Source organism: Tiliqua scincoides, chromosome 6 (assembly GCF_035046505.1).
Source record: "Tiliqua scincoides isolate rTilSci1 chromosome 6, rTilSci1.hap2, whole genome shotgun sequence".
In the NCBI taxonomy this organism is placed as follows: domain Eukaryota; kingdom Metazoa; phylum Chordata; class Lepidosauria; order Squamata; family Scincidae; genus Tiliqua; species Tiliqua scincoides.
The window spans coordinates 80,145,727-80,159,661 of NC_089826.1; the positions used below are offsets into that span (position 1 = coordinate 80,145,727).

Sequence of the window (13,935 nt, forward strand, 5' to 3'; positions counted from 1 at the left end):
GCATTGCTGCAGGTTTGCCAGCAAGATCCCTTTGTGGAATGGCGCATAGGTCTCTGGGAGTTGTAGTCAGCTACTATCTTTAGCGTATCTGAGCCTTGTTATTGCCTGGAGCTTACTGAACTGGATCTTTTCCCACTCTCCACGCCTTTCTCCTTCTTCTGGCTTCGCATAGCCTTCAGCAGGTGCATGAACTGCATCTCCCAGCATGCATTGCCGCAGGCTCACTAGCAAAATCCGTGTGGAGCGGCGCAAAGGCCTCTGGGAATCGTAGTTCACTATCTGAGCCTTTTATTTGTTGGAAGATGTGCTGCTCTTTTCTCGCTCTCCAGGCCTTTCTCCTCCTCCCCCGCGAGCGGGCGGCGAAGATTGTCGGCCGCAGGAAGGCGAGCGCGCGCTCAACCCACTCGCCAAGGGGGAGAGAAAGAAAACCAGTCTCGGGCGCGCGCTCCCGATACTAGAAAAGTGGGCGGGGCTCCGGGGACAGATAGAGCGGCGCGCGTGCGTATGCAAATGAGCGAAAGTGGGCGGGGCTGCCTGGAGGGAGGGGTAGAAATCGAGCCTCCCGGGTATGTGTACGAACGAAAGTGGGCGGGGCTGCCGGCAGGGGCGGGGGCAGGCAGAGCGGGGCGCGTGTATGCAAAAGAGCGAGTGTGGGCGTGGCTGCTGGTAGAGCGGCACCAGCTATGTAATTGAGCGCGAGTGGGCGTGGCCGGGCCAGGGGGAGCGGTTCCAGCGCGTGCAAACGAGCGCTCGTGGGCGGGGCCGCGGGAGGGGAGGGACGGGTGCGCGCGTGGGCGGGGCGCGGGGGGCGCGCGCGCGTGAGGTCAGAGGCAGAGGGAAAGGCGAACAGACGGAATGGCCGCCGCGGCTCCCGCTCCCGCCTCGCAGTGCCGGAGCCCCCGCTGCACGGCCGAGCGGAGGGGAGTGCGCCGCGAACTGGACTCCTGGCGGCACCGACTCATGCACTGTGTGGGTAAGAGCGAGCGGCGGGCCGGGGCGCCGGGGGCGTGTGTGGCCGAGCCGGGGCCGTGAGGGGGCGCCTGAGGCCGGGCCGGGCCCCGAGGGGGGCTGCCTGCCTGCCTGCCTGCCTGCTTGCCTGCCTTTGTCCGAGCTCCCCTCGGCGGCGGCGCGGGGCTCCCGGCCGCGCGGCCCCTTTAAGGGAGGGAGCCGCTCGTGCGTTGACGGTTGGGATTTGAGCGCCCTCCCCTCCCCCGCCGGCCTCGCGCCCTCCCGGGCGTCGTCATAACAACGCAGCTCCGCTCCTCTCCCGCCCCCGCCGGCCGGCCGGCCGGCCTGCCTGCCTTCCTCTCTGTCTGTCCAGTGCGGCCGCGCTGCCGTCCCGTCCCCGCGCTGGCGCCGCTTGCGCCCATCCGCTGCACGGCCACGCAGAAGTCAGCCCCGTTGCCTTCAGTGGCTCTGCTCCTGCGAGTGGAGCTGCAGCTGCAGAGTCTACTCAGCAGCAAGTCCCGTTCTGCCCGGGAGTCTTACTCCCGGGAAAGCATGGGTAGGGCTACAACCTTGGGCGGCAATCCTGTCCGCCCTTACCTAGGAGTAAGCCCCACTGACTGTGCGGGACTTGCTTCTGAGTAGACTGAGTTCCCAGTCAAAGTAAAGGAGTGTTCAGCCCTTGAGCTGCAGGGCTGCCGCGTGCTGGGAAGTCGGGCGGGATCGGGCCCTCGACTTGTAGACTGAGCAGGAGCCCTGCTTCGTGGCGCCCTCTTCGTGCCCAGGCTCTTCCTCTGCAGCACTCGGCAACATGAGGCACGTAGCCTGTCCCTTAACAGTCCTGTATGGGGTGTGAAGCTGCCCCCTGCAAGGACCTGAGGAAGGTGTCCTTAAAGCCATCTCCCTGTGTACACCGCAGGGATCCAGTGTGTGCACCTGCGGGCTGGGCAGGAATGGGTTAAGGGCAGCGGGAACAGAAGGTGTGCCTCTCTGACCCACTGGGTCCCAGTCTGTTGGCAGGCTCTGATGCTACCCCAGAGGTGGCCCAGCCACATTGACAGTGATGTGTGGCTCTCAGAAATTCATTGATGAAGCTCCTTTTTGCATCACAAGTAACATAAAAGGTAGATGGGAAATGCTCGAGCCTTATACTCATTTCTCAGATACAAGCTGAGAGTCCACTGGATTGAAACACTAATGTTCAGGGTGAGCGAGTGTGTGTGTTCAGACTGAAATGCTACTTAAATGTCGTGGCTCTCAAACATTTTTCTTGCTGCTCTCAGGCATGTGAAGTCAACCGCATGTGCTTCTTGCACAGCCCATTTCTGCCCAGCCCACAGGTGTACACGTTTGTTCCCTGTTGCGTATACGCAACTTTGGGCAGAAGCGGCTTCGGCAAGTTTAGCCACCCTCTTCTGCGCCATCGAAAATGAACAGGGGTGCTCGCTCTTTCTCACTTAAGGGAGGCTGCATAGGAGGACATGGCATAATTGTGCCCTGTGTTAGTGGTGGGGAGGAAATATCTTTTGGAGCAAAGTAACATGTTAAGCATGTTGTTAGGTCCTTTGTGCTTGTCATGCTCTTCCCACCCCATTGTGAATCCTAGCTCTGTGAATGCATGGCTCCAATTCTGATTACCTCAGGAGAAAAGCTGCTGGTGAGTGTCCTGGATTGCCTATGTTTGCAGCCTGTGTTGTCAGGGATGGGGCAGGAGAGAGACGTCTGTCCAAATAACCGAAGAAACATTTTCAGAAAAAATACACCCTCTGGGATTGTGTTATACAGAGAACATAGTCATACTCAATTGCAGAAAACTGGTGTTGAATTGTAATCAGATAGCAGAGTTCTGAACTTTTTCTTCATTTTTAAATTTAAGGGAAGTAGTGACTACTAGTTTAGGAGATTCCTTTTTTGTACTGTGTTTGTGGCTGTGTGTCTCAAGAATGACCTGAACTTAATCTTATAATTTTACATGAGGTAGGTTGTCCTGAAATTACAAAATGAATAGGTAGTATCTAGTTCTAGTTGCTTTTGTAACTGCTAAAAAAAAAAAGATGGTTCATAAAGATGCTATGTGAATACATTCATCTATTACCATAAGATTGAAGGGGGTGGTGATGGTGATAGAGAGTTAGGGCCTCAGTCAAACTGACTTTACTGTGTTGTATTTGCGCTGTTTCTAGTTTGACAGGGATTACCACCTAAGTACTTTTTTCTACATTGTACTTATTAGTTGCAGATAGTGAGGTTTCTTCTCCCATGCCCCTCAAATACAGGGAATTAGACTCAGAGCGCCCCTCTCTCCTGTGCTCCAGACAGAAGGCCACTTGCACCAGTGCCTACAGTGTTTGGTGCTCTTTAGACTAGAACAGTGTTTCTCAAACTGTGGGTTGGGACCCACTAGGTGGGTCGCAAGCCAATTTCAGGTGGATCAGCATTTATTTTGATATTTTATTTTTAATTTAGTAGACTTGATGCTACTGTGGTATGTGACTGCATTTAGGAAATGTTACAGATCTGTGGGTAAGTGTGGGTAGGATTGCAGCCTAGGATTGTTAAAAATGCCCTGCTTTATGATGTCACTTCTTGTCATGACTTCACTTCTGGTGGGTCCTGGCAGATTTTCATTCTAAAAAGTGTGTCCCATTGCTAAAAGTTTGAGAACCACTGGTCTAGAAAAAAGGTATCTGAGATGGGACATAATTGAGACATACAAAATTATGCAGGGGGTGAATGGAGTGATGTTTTTCCTTCTTCCACAACACCAGAACCAGGAACATCTTCTAAAATTGAGTGTTGGAAGAGTTAGAACAGACAAAAGAATATTTCTTTACCCAATGTGTAATTAGTCTGTGGAACCTCTTGCCACTGTATGTGGTGATGGTGTTTGGCCTAGATACACTTTAAAAGGGAGTTGGACATCCTTCTAGAAGAAAAGTCCATCACAGGTCTTAAGTTTCAGTTCCTAGATGAGTTCTTAAGGTGGGGATTCCCTACCGAGAGAACTAAGAACTATCCCCTCCCTCATGGCTTTTAGGTGATGGCTGAAAACATTTCAATCTAGTGTTGTGTTGTCTGTATGCCCTCTGTATGCCTTTATTTTGTCTTATTGTTGTGTCTGTAGCGGTATTTTTGTTTGTGTTTTTGTTTAAAGTCAGAAATTGTAAGCCATTTTGGGCATCTGCTCTGGCAGAGGAAAGGTGGGGTATAAATCTTTTAAATAAAACCAAGAGGTTGCACGTATTTATTTAAAAATAGGCTGTCTCAGAATGCCAGATGCAAGGGAGTGGCAGGAGGCAGGTCTTTTGTGCTCGCTGAGGCATCTGGTGGGCCACTGAGATACAAGAAGCTGATTTAGATAGGCCTTTGGCCTGATCCAGCAGGGCTCTTGTGTTGTTACCTTCACTAACTCATTGTGCAGCGCAAGATAGAAGCATCTGCTTCCTTCCAGTTGAAGAACTGGTGTTGGACATCTCCCCCTCCCCCAGTTTGTCTAGTGTGCCGAGTATGTAAAAGACCACAACTTGTAGTTTGGGTATGATTTTTCTTTGTACCCCAGAAATGGCACTGCATTGGTAGCTTATGAGTAGTGTTTGTGGAGCTGATAACACTGTCATTTGCAGAGATTAACCTGGCGGTTGCTGAATAAAACACATCCACTGACTAGTGAAATGCTAGCAAAATAACCCCTGGCATTCCACCCACCCTCTCTGCCTTTCAGTCAATATCTTAGTAAGCACTGAATTATTATTCTTTATCCAGCTACTGCAGTGTTTCCCAAACTGTGAGCCATGGCTTCCTGGGAAGCAGTGAAAACCAACCAGGGGAGCCAGGAAAACCTCATTAAGAACCTGCCATCCTATACTATGTGTAGGATTATAGCACTAATGGGGAGCCGCAGCCAATGACCTCAATTAAGGGAGCCACAAGTTGAAAAAGTTTGGGAACTACTGAGGTGCTGAATCATCAAGCTGCCACATGCTTTTGAGGTTTAATTTGGGCAAAGTCTTTCTCGTTAAATCTCTTATGCTAAAGGAGTTAAGGTGTAATTCTACATATTGACTGTATAAGTGGATCTTACTAAAGGGGTTATCTGGAATTTGTTAAGGGTAGTTTTGCATTGCTAGTAATACTAGGCACTTGAAGCTAAACAAACTCATGTAAAATTTGTAGTTTATTGAACTAGTCTTTCGAAAGATTTCAAAAACCATTTTTGAAAAACCTCTTTGGTTTCTCTTCAGATCATATTGCGCTAGTCAGTAATATGCTCCAACTTATCAAACATTTTTATTCATTCTTTGGTTGGGCTGTGGAATTTCTGTGAGCAGAAATCAGACTTAAATAGAAGTCCCAGGACATAATGGGAATATATACTTCAAAACTATACTCACGCTTCCAATCTTTGGGAAATTCAAACTTTTGCATGTTGCTAAAAAACTCTAGGATGCATGTGGCATGTAAGATACACATGCTAGATCTGTTAGACCTGCGCACTGGTTGCAAAGTAAATAGACCCTTTCTGATCTGTCCAACATAGTGAATTGCAGGAGATTAGTTACAACCTGTGACAAAAATCTTTCAAGGAAGCTTGTCTGTCATTTCCATCAGAGAAGTTTGATAAAACATCTGAGGAATGCCAGGGTTCTGACAGTTTGAAATCCGCTCCTTTAGGCTTCAGGTCGCAAAGCTTGTGCTACTGGAGGTGAACATTTCATGAAGACATGTTGACTTAATATGTCACTGAGAACTTTCACAAGCAGCTGAACACAGGTAGTGTGGTGGGGATCTAATACATCTTTTGAATGTCTAGCAGTTGACTTTACAAGGGCACACAACTACTATAAAGTACCCTTAATATATTGACTGGCTCATATTTTACATTGCTAGGCTAACCACAAAAAGTATTTTCAAAGTATTTTTACAGATTTTAACTCATTGTTTTATCCTTTTTTATACCCCCTTAACATGTGCTTGCTCTCTTTCTCTCCCTTTCTGAGTCTTTCTTGATTTAATCATCCCTTTTCTCTTTGCCACATAGTGTGGCTTGTACTCGCTGTACTCCATGGCACATACTTTTCTGTGTCTGCATGACCATATGTTTACCACCTCTTCTTGTTTCCCTATCTACAGGTTAAACTGAAGCCCTATTTCTTGGCTCACTCCCTGTGCATTGCCATCTGTTACCTTTTTCTATTTCCCTGCCCTACATATCTTTCAGCTTTCTCTTCCCCTTTTCCTTGTTCCACAGGTTTCTCCACACTTAATTTCTCAGCTACCCCTCTTTTTGGTGTGCACCCCTATTTCCATCTCCTTGTTATCCTGTCTTTTCCCACCTTCTGGATATGTCCACCCCACCTCTTTTCCTCTATTTCTGTTACTATTTTATTGCCTGCTTCCTCCATTTTCCTTGCAGAGTTCAGCATCGGCATAGAAGGTCTTCATTCTCTCAACATTTCGTATTAGTCTGAGAGAAGTGCACTGTGTATTGTGATTGAAAAAACTGGCACCAACTTCACTATGTGCCACTGTATCCAGGAAGAGGATAACTAATTAAGATACAGCACCTGGGACATTCACCCATCTGAACAACCATTTTGAATATTCCCAAAAGAGTGGGAAATAGGCTGCAAATAGAGGATATTTGGAATTCTCCCAAGCACCACCAAAATACTGCAATTGACTTTAAGTTTCTTTTTCTTGGAAAAAAGCTATTTACATTGACTGAAAGTCTCATATTTAGTTTGAGAATGTGGGAACATTTTGGAAAGAAGCCTGGAGATTGGGAACTATAGTTTCATTTTACTGTTCTCATCCTCTAACAGTTAACAAGTTACTTGCTGTCTTGCATGTTCGCCTTTGTAGGAAGTGAATGATAGATGCCTTATGTTGTCACACTACATAGGTACAGATTGAACAGGTACTGTAGTAAACACTATGTATGAAATTTACCTGATTCTTAATGCAGGTAAGCCTGCTGAATGTGTAGCTTTGTGTTTGGTAGAGCAACTATTGTTGAATTGCACGTTTCCTTGGAGAAATGTGAAAGAGTTGGCAGGAATATTGGCATTACAGGTGGAGCCTATTTATCCGCGTTAGTTCCGTTCCGTGACTTGGCGCGATTAACAAAAAACGCATTGTGCTAAATTCCATAGAGTTACGCAAATACGCTGCAGCCTGACACTTCCGGATGGAAGGAAACTAAGGCAGCTGTTATCAGTCCACTCCCCTCTGCCCTCCTGTCCCGCTTCTTTCACAGGTGGGATGCTGAGCTTTTAAGCAGTCCTGTGCCTGCCTACTCAGAAGTAAGCCCCATTGTAGTCAGTGGGATTTACTCCCAGGAAAGTGTGGAGAGGATTGTAGCCTTGCTGAGCTGTTTTGTTTCCGTAGGCTGGAGCATGGAGAGCCTGCACAATGGGGGGGGGCATTTGGCAAATACTCCCTGGGTTTTTTTAAAGCAATCCCCTCTGTTGCTACTGCCCCTGTGTGTGTGTGTGTGTGTGAGAGAGAGTTTAAAAAAAACAACAACAAACTATCCCATCCCTGGCAGCAGTGTGATTCTGGGGGATTGTGTTGCTGCCTTCTTCCTCCTTGCCCCGTAAAGGGGCAGGGATAAGTGCTTCCCTGGCTGGTGGGTTGTGACCCACTAGATTGGGAACCACAGCAGTACAGTCTCTTTCCCTTTGTGCCCTACATTCTCCTGACACTTTCATTTCCCAGCAAGGCAGGACAATAAAATGTTTTTCTCCTAGTTTATAGTAGAGTCATATGTGTCTCAGTCATATGAAATGATAGGTGAAAAGGTAGACTGCGGCCAAGTGAAAAGGACAGTAGGTCCAGAAACACTTAACTAAAGTAGAACAATGCTAATTGGAAAAAAGGCAAGCAGCAAGTCACAAATTCCCTCTATGTTCCCTTCATGAAGATGGCATCTCCATCTAAGTGCAGAAATGCATCTTGGATTTCAATGTTGGATTTTGTGTTTAGGGGACATGCGCAGTAATCATTCTACTTCTGTAGACTAACCTATATATAAATCATCATACCACGTAGAGTAAAATTTTGATATTTTAAAAATGTTTTCACTCATTCAGAAAAGAAAAGTAATTCATCACAATTGTTTGCATTGAGCTCCCTAATTTTTGATTTTTCAGTTGGGAAAAACTGAAAGCTGCCCTTGGAGGGGAAAAAAAGGTTGCCCCCTCCCCCAAAATATTTAGGTGGGGGAAAAGGTACATTCAAATGTTCAACGTTTTTGGGGGTATGTAGTCTGGGAATAATGCCAGGCACTTTCCCTAACCCAGCAACATTGTTTCTTGTTGCCCAATGCATTCTTTGGCATCTTAAGAACAGTCTGTGATTCAAACCTCAAAAACCCATTGTTGGGGAGATGGTCTTTTCTTAAATGTACACAAACTCTGTATAAATGTATGCAGTATTTATTTACAACTTTATATCCTGCTTTATTTCTCTGATGGGCATTCAAAGTGGTTAAATGGTGCTCCTGCTGCTTCTGTTCTGTTCTGAGGAATATGTGAGAATACAAATTTGTGAAAGAGTAAACTTAACAATTTTTAAAATTCCAGTAAACAAGAGTAAATAAAAATGTTCCATCCTTGCTTAAAGTTTGTATCATCTTGGCAGAAATAACGAAGTTGGTCCTGAAAAAGAGACTTTGAAGATCTGTCAGAGTAATAGCCTAACTCTATTTGTATAGAATCTCTTGCTGAAGCTTTCAGTAGTGAGAATGGTAAAACCAGAATACACTCTAATTGAAGAATATGAGCTTAGGATGCTGCTTATAGATTGGACAACTACTGCCCCTCTGGCTTTGTGTCTGTACCTTTTAATATTCTCTTGGCTGCCTGTCAAGAGATTTCTCTGGCATGAACACCTTTTGTCTTTAGTCCCAAACTTGATAGGTAATACTTTAGAATGAATCTTTCAATGACCCTTTCAAAATAATGAAACATTGCAAAGGGAGCTAGGGGAAAATTTGTGCTTGCGGCCTCTAGACTTCCCTTCCTCCTCTCTATCTCACCACTCTTTCTAATCTATCTCCTCTTGCCACTTCTGTTGCACATGGGCCTGTGTGAAGAAAGCATCAGATAGTTGAAGGTTGGTTTCAGTTTTCTGCAGGCTAGGGAAATGTATGTAATGTCTTTGCAGAACGGACCCTTTTGTCCCAGGATCCAGTGTGGCAGAAGTTGTATGAGAAGGGGGGAGGCTGCTTTATAGTCTTTGCAGTCGTTTCAGTAATGTAAGATCAGGATTTAACTTGGAGGAAGTCCAGCCTCTTTCCACTTGCACTCCACCATGATGATTTCAGACTCCAAGTCCACTCCTCAAATTATTGTTTATAAAGAATTTGGCTTAGCAGTATACTGGACAGGTATTGTCTTCAGACTCCTCCCCACCACCATCACAGAGCTGATCAGGTGCAGGTCTGCTGCCCTCTGCTACAGGAAATCATCACTTACTTCCTATTGTCTTTTTAATTCCTGCAGAGTGCATTCCTTTCTAAACCAAGTTCTTCCCTTGAATCTTTTCAGTGGTGGAAGGGGAGTCTGCTTCAGAGGTAGCAAGGCAGGAAATTTGGCATGCCTCCTTCATGTTGCATTTCTTACAAAAGCATGAAAAGATGAACAATTGGAAAGTGTAAACAATGTCTGCATACCTCTTGAGCTGCTTGGTGAAAGAATGGAACAGTGTGTATCTCACATTTGATTGCAGATATGGCAGCCCCCTTGTATAAAACAGATCCTATATCTTCGGATTCAGTTATCTACAGACTGGGTTTGGGGCTGCCCATACACCCCTGGCCCCCCCCCCCCCCGGCAAGGGGAAACTGTGCTCAACAGAGGCCAAGGACATCCATCCCCAGCCTCTGCTGAGCTCAAACTGAGCTTAGGAGTTCAAAACATCTGACTTCTGGTTTCACAGAGAAACTGGAAGTGATGTTTTTAATGCCTTATAAGGCATTAGGGGGGCTGGGGAAGTCCTGCATGTTAAGTTGGCTTTTTGTTTATCATATTGAACAAGAGCATGTCTGGTTGTCTTCATTGTAATCTTTCTGGTGATTCTCTAATGTTTTCATACACCAGATTTATATGTGAGGCTTTGGAATCTGCTGAATTTTATCAACAGCTGTTAATAACTGATAGTAGTCTCTGGTAGATTCTAGTAAGGTAACTTTGTTTTAAGTAGCTGAAAGAACATACTGTATTGTCTCAAGTGGGAGAGGAAGGACATGGTGAATGGACAGATCATTGATTTCTAGAATGTTGAAAATGCATGCCAAGGAGTAGTAACACATTTGTCTATTATAATTGACAAATGGAAAGCATGTCCACTCTAGCACTCACTTGATTATTGTTTCAGTTATTTTACTATCCAGTTTAATTTAATCCCATGTACTAGCTAATCTATGCAGATTCTCATCCGATATGTGCTTCACCTCATGTTTCCATTCTTTCCCATCAGAGTATAGCCAGAAAAGTAACCTTTTTGGCTTTAGTGCTTTTTCTGTGACTCTTTGAGGAAGACTTTTGGTAGTATAAGCCAGTCTCAATCTCATTTATATCATTCTGTTGCCTAGCGTCCTTGCCTCAGTCAATCCCTGATTGATAAAAATGGGGCAAAAACAGACATCATTAAAAGTCAAATTAAACAGAAATAATGGCCCTGCTTAACGTTGAAGGATCCCATGTGGACTAGGCTAGAAAAAACCATTCTGTAAAGACAGTAGAGAATTGGTGCTAATCAGAATAGCTGGAGCTGGGAAAGATGCATCAGTACTCGAAGTAGCTCATGGTTTACTTGCTCATTCCTGGCTTTGTCTTGCTTTTCATGTCAAGTTTCTACTGTTGCCCTATAGAATATTGTCCTTCAGGCAGTGGAATAAGGACTTGTTAGGGTCTACATCTGTTTCTGGCTATGAAAGATTTTCACCATTTGTCAGTGCTGGGCATCCAATGTAAAGCGTTCATAGTCTCCGCATATAGATTTCAGCAGAACACTCATGTGCTTTGCCAATTTGGTCCAGTCAGTGCTCCTATTAATTCAAATCATGAAAGCATGACTGCTTTAGTAAACTATTATTCCATTGGAAAGCAAGGATGGTGTAGTAGTGGTTTGAGAATTGGACTTGAATGATCTAGGTTCAAATCCCTACTCAGCCATGAAGCTTTCTGTGTGATTTTTGGGCCAGTCATTCTCTCAGCCTTGCCTACCTCACAGATTTGTTGTGAGAAGGGAGGGAACTTTGTATACTGCATGGAGCTCCTTGGCGGAAGGGTGGTATAAAAATATGAAAAACTTCTTCACACCCACCTCTGCTCTCTCCACTTTTGCTGTTGTCTCATTGAATATCCAGAAAATACCATATTGGGAAACTCAGTTCCTGCAAATGTTAACAGTTTCAGACACCACTGTTTCTACTTCTAGGCCAAATTGTTTGACTCCTCTTCAGAAGCTATGAGAGTGTAGTCTGAAATGGGATGAGAAGATGTCTCCCTCCTCTGGGTTAAATTAAATATATAGGCTTAAATTCAGGGTGAGACTTGTATCATAAAATTTTGTATTAAATTTGGTAGATGTAAATTCTAGCAATATATGAATCTCAAACACAAGTGCATTTGCCTCTACTTTTCAAATTAGAGATGTGAAAGCATGCAAAACCTTTGGGGAGAGGAAACCATTCATGAATTTTTTTCCCTTTAGAATTAGTGAAATGTTTAAGGTGAGAATGTAAAATATTACGTTGGCTGTCCTTCACTTCTTTAAAATGCTTTGTGAAAGCTATGAAAGACAAATCTAAAGTACAGGAGCTTTATCCATGGATTTATTTATCTGCATATTGGGTCAGTTGGGTTCCCCTGAGCACTCCGCTCTGGAAGTGAACTCCTTTCCCCTCGCCTCCAGAGGGTCTTCTGAGACCAGCAGAGGCCACAGACATCTGTCCATAGCCTCTGCTGGGCTCAAACTAAGCCTTTGTTTAAAAAACAAAAACAAAAAAGCAACAACTTCTGATATCTCTGTTAAACTGAAAGTTGCATTTTTTTTTTAACAGAGAGGCTCAGTGTGAGCCTGGCAGAGGCTGTGGGTGAACACCTGCACCTTTGGTGGGCTCAGAGAACCCTCTGGAGGCAGGAGGAGCAGACCTCACTTCCTGGGGGAGGCATTCACCTGTATCCACAGGTGTATCCATAGCTATATCCAGAACAGAACCCCCACAGATATGGGGATGCACCTGTATTGGACTTAATACTTAATGCATGAATTTTTATGAATAGTAGAGAGAGATATATAGCTTATTTCCTTACCTACTACAGATTTCTCCAACTTTTCTGCAGGGTGGTCAGTGATTGGCAATGTGCACCAAATTGTAGATAAGTTAGTTGCAGACATTGTTATTTCTGAAATCAATAAAGATAAATATTCAGAGTTGGAAATAAATGTTTTGGAAATCAATTCTGCTTAGAGATACAAACTTGAAATGGTAGTACAGGTTGAGTCTCATTATTCGAGAGGGTTCTGTTCCCAGAACTCACATGGAGGGCAAAAAACACTAAAGCAGATCAATTTAAAAAACAAAGTCCCTTTGCTCCAGTGATTTAAAAACAACTTTGCTGACCTTTTGAAATGCACAATCAGGCAATCAGTCTCTCTCCAGGTGCTTAGGCTTCACTAGGAGGCAGCAATCCCTCCTTTTACCAGGAGCTGCAGTGAGGGGGAAACAATGGAGGTGATAATCATTGCCATTTAACTTCATTCATGCTCAGGGGGAAGGGAGGGGTTTGCCTGGTGTCTGGAGAGAATGATTGACGGATTGTCAGCCAGCTGCCCTCTCTTGCATTAATGAGGCTATTGTTAAAGGACTGTTTTCCTTTAATTTAAAGAGTTCTTATCACAGTTGAGATAGAAAAATCTGGATAATTAGGTTATACCTGTAATCACTTGCATGACTGTCTCTCTACAGCAGTAAAAAGCAGTTTTTTAAAACTGATTTTAAAGAAATGCATTTTTACCCTTCTCCAGGGATCAGCACATTCCTTCTCATTTGCAGTGGCCATTTGTTGTCAAATCCATGTATAAAAAAATCTGTGTATAACAAGGTTCGACCTGTATCTCTTCAAAGTTAATGTTTAAATCTCATGTGTTAAGGCATTATATTAATGTGATTCACAGTTTAATTTTATTCACAGTTGCTATAGTGTATATGGAGCTACACTACTAAAGCATTCAGTGTTATAAAATTTAACTCAGTATTGAGACACATGGATAACCCTTATCACACTTTTCAGGAAGCAAGCACTAGTTTTATTTTGTGGGAGTACAAAGCAGTTTGAAAAAGGGATTATTTCTTGTTAGGTGTACACTTATTTCATTGTTGCCTCTGCTAAGCAGGTGTTGCATATGTTTTTATTCTTTCTGTCTCTAGTTAATGCTGATTATCGAATACTGAAGAAGGACTGTAAATCCAGATGATAAAAGCTTCCTTTTGTTATACTGCAATCCTGGTGGTTTCTATTTTCAGCTTTTCTTTTTCCTCCCAGTTTTGCAACTGGCAAAACAAAACAAGTTGATATACACTTGACTGTTTAACTCATTTCTGTCCAGCCCACAGTGTACATATTTGATCCCTGTTGTGTATATGCAACATTGGGCAGAAACGGCTTAAGGGGTGTACTTGCAGCTGTATCAATGTATGGTTAGCCTGCATCTTATGTGAGGGTTATGTTCCAATGTTGGTGTGTAAAGTCAAAGTCGTATATATAGTTGAAACTCCCTTAAATCAAGCAAATGCACACTGGCTCTTTAAGAATTGAAATCACAGTACGAGAGATGCATGGGAACTGAGGGAGCAGCAGCTTCTTTTGCTTATTTCATGTGGGGTTTGCTGTTTGCTGTGGGTCAATTTTAGGCTCACCTTGGGTCATAAAACAGGGTAAGTCAAGTGGCGGGCAGAATAGCCTACACGAAACTGTTCTT

The 13,935-nt window shown here is 44.3% G+C and overlaps 1 protein-coding gene across 2 annotated transcripts in view; it reads left to right on the plus strand.

Moving 5' to 3' along the window:
• The first annotated feature begins 846 nt into the window (after positions 1-846).
• Positions 847-13,935, plus strand: part of LOC136655949 (ligand-dependent nuclear receptor corepressor-like protein) — a 48,726-nt gene continuing 35,637 nt past the window's right edge. For both annotated transcript variants that reach the window (XM_066632704.1, XM_066632705.1), the window contains exon 1: positions 847-973. In XM_066632704.1, coding sequence (XP_066488801.1) covers positions 856-973 — 118 coding nt within the window. In that variant the 5' untranslated portion in view covers positions 847-855. The remainder of the gene's footprint in view (positions 974-13,935) is intronic.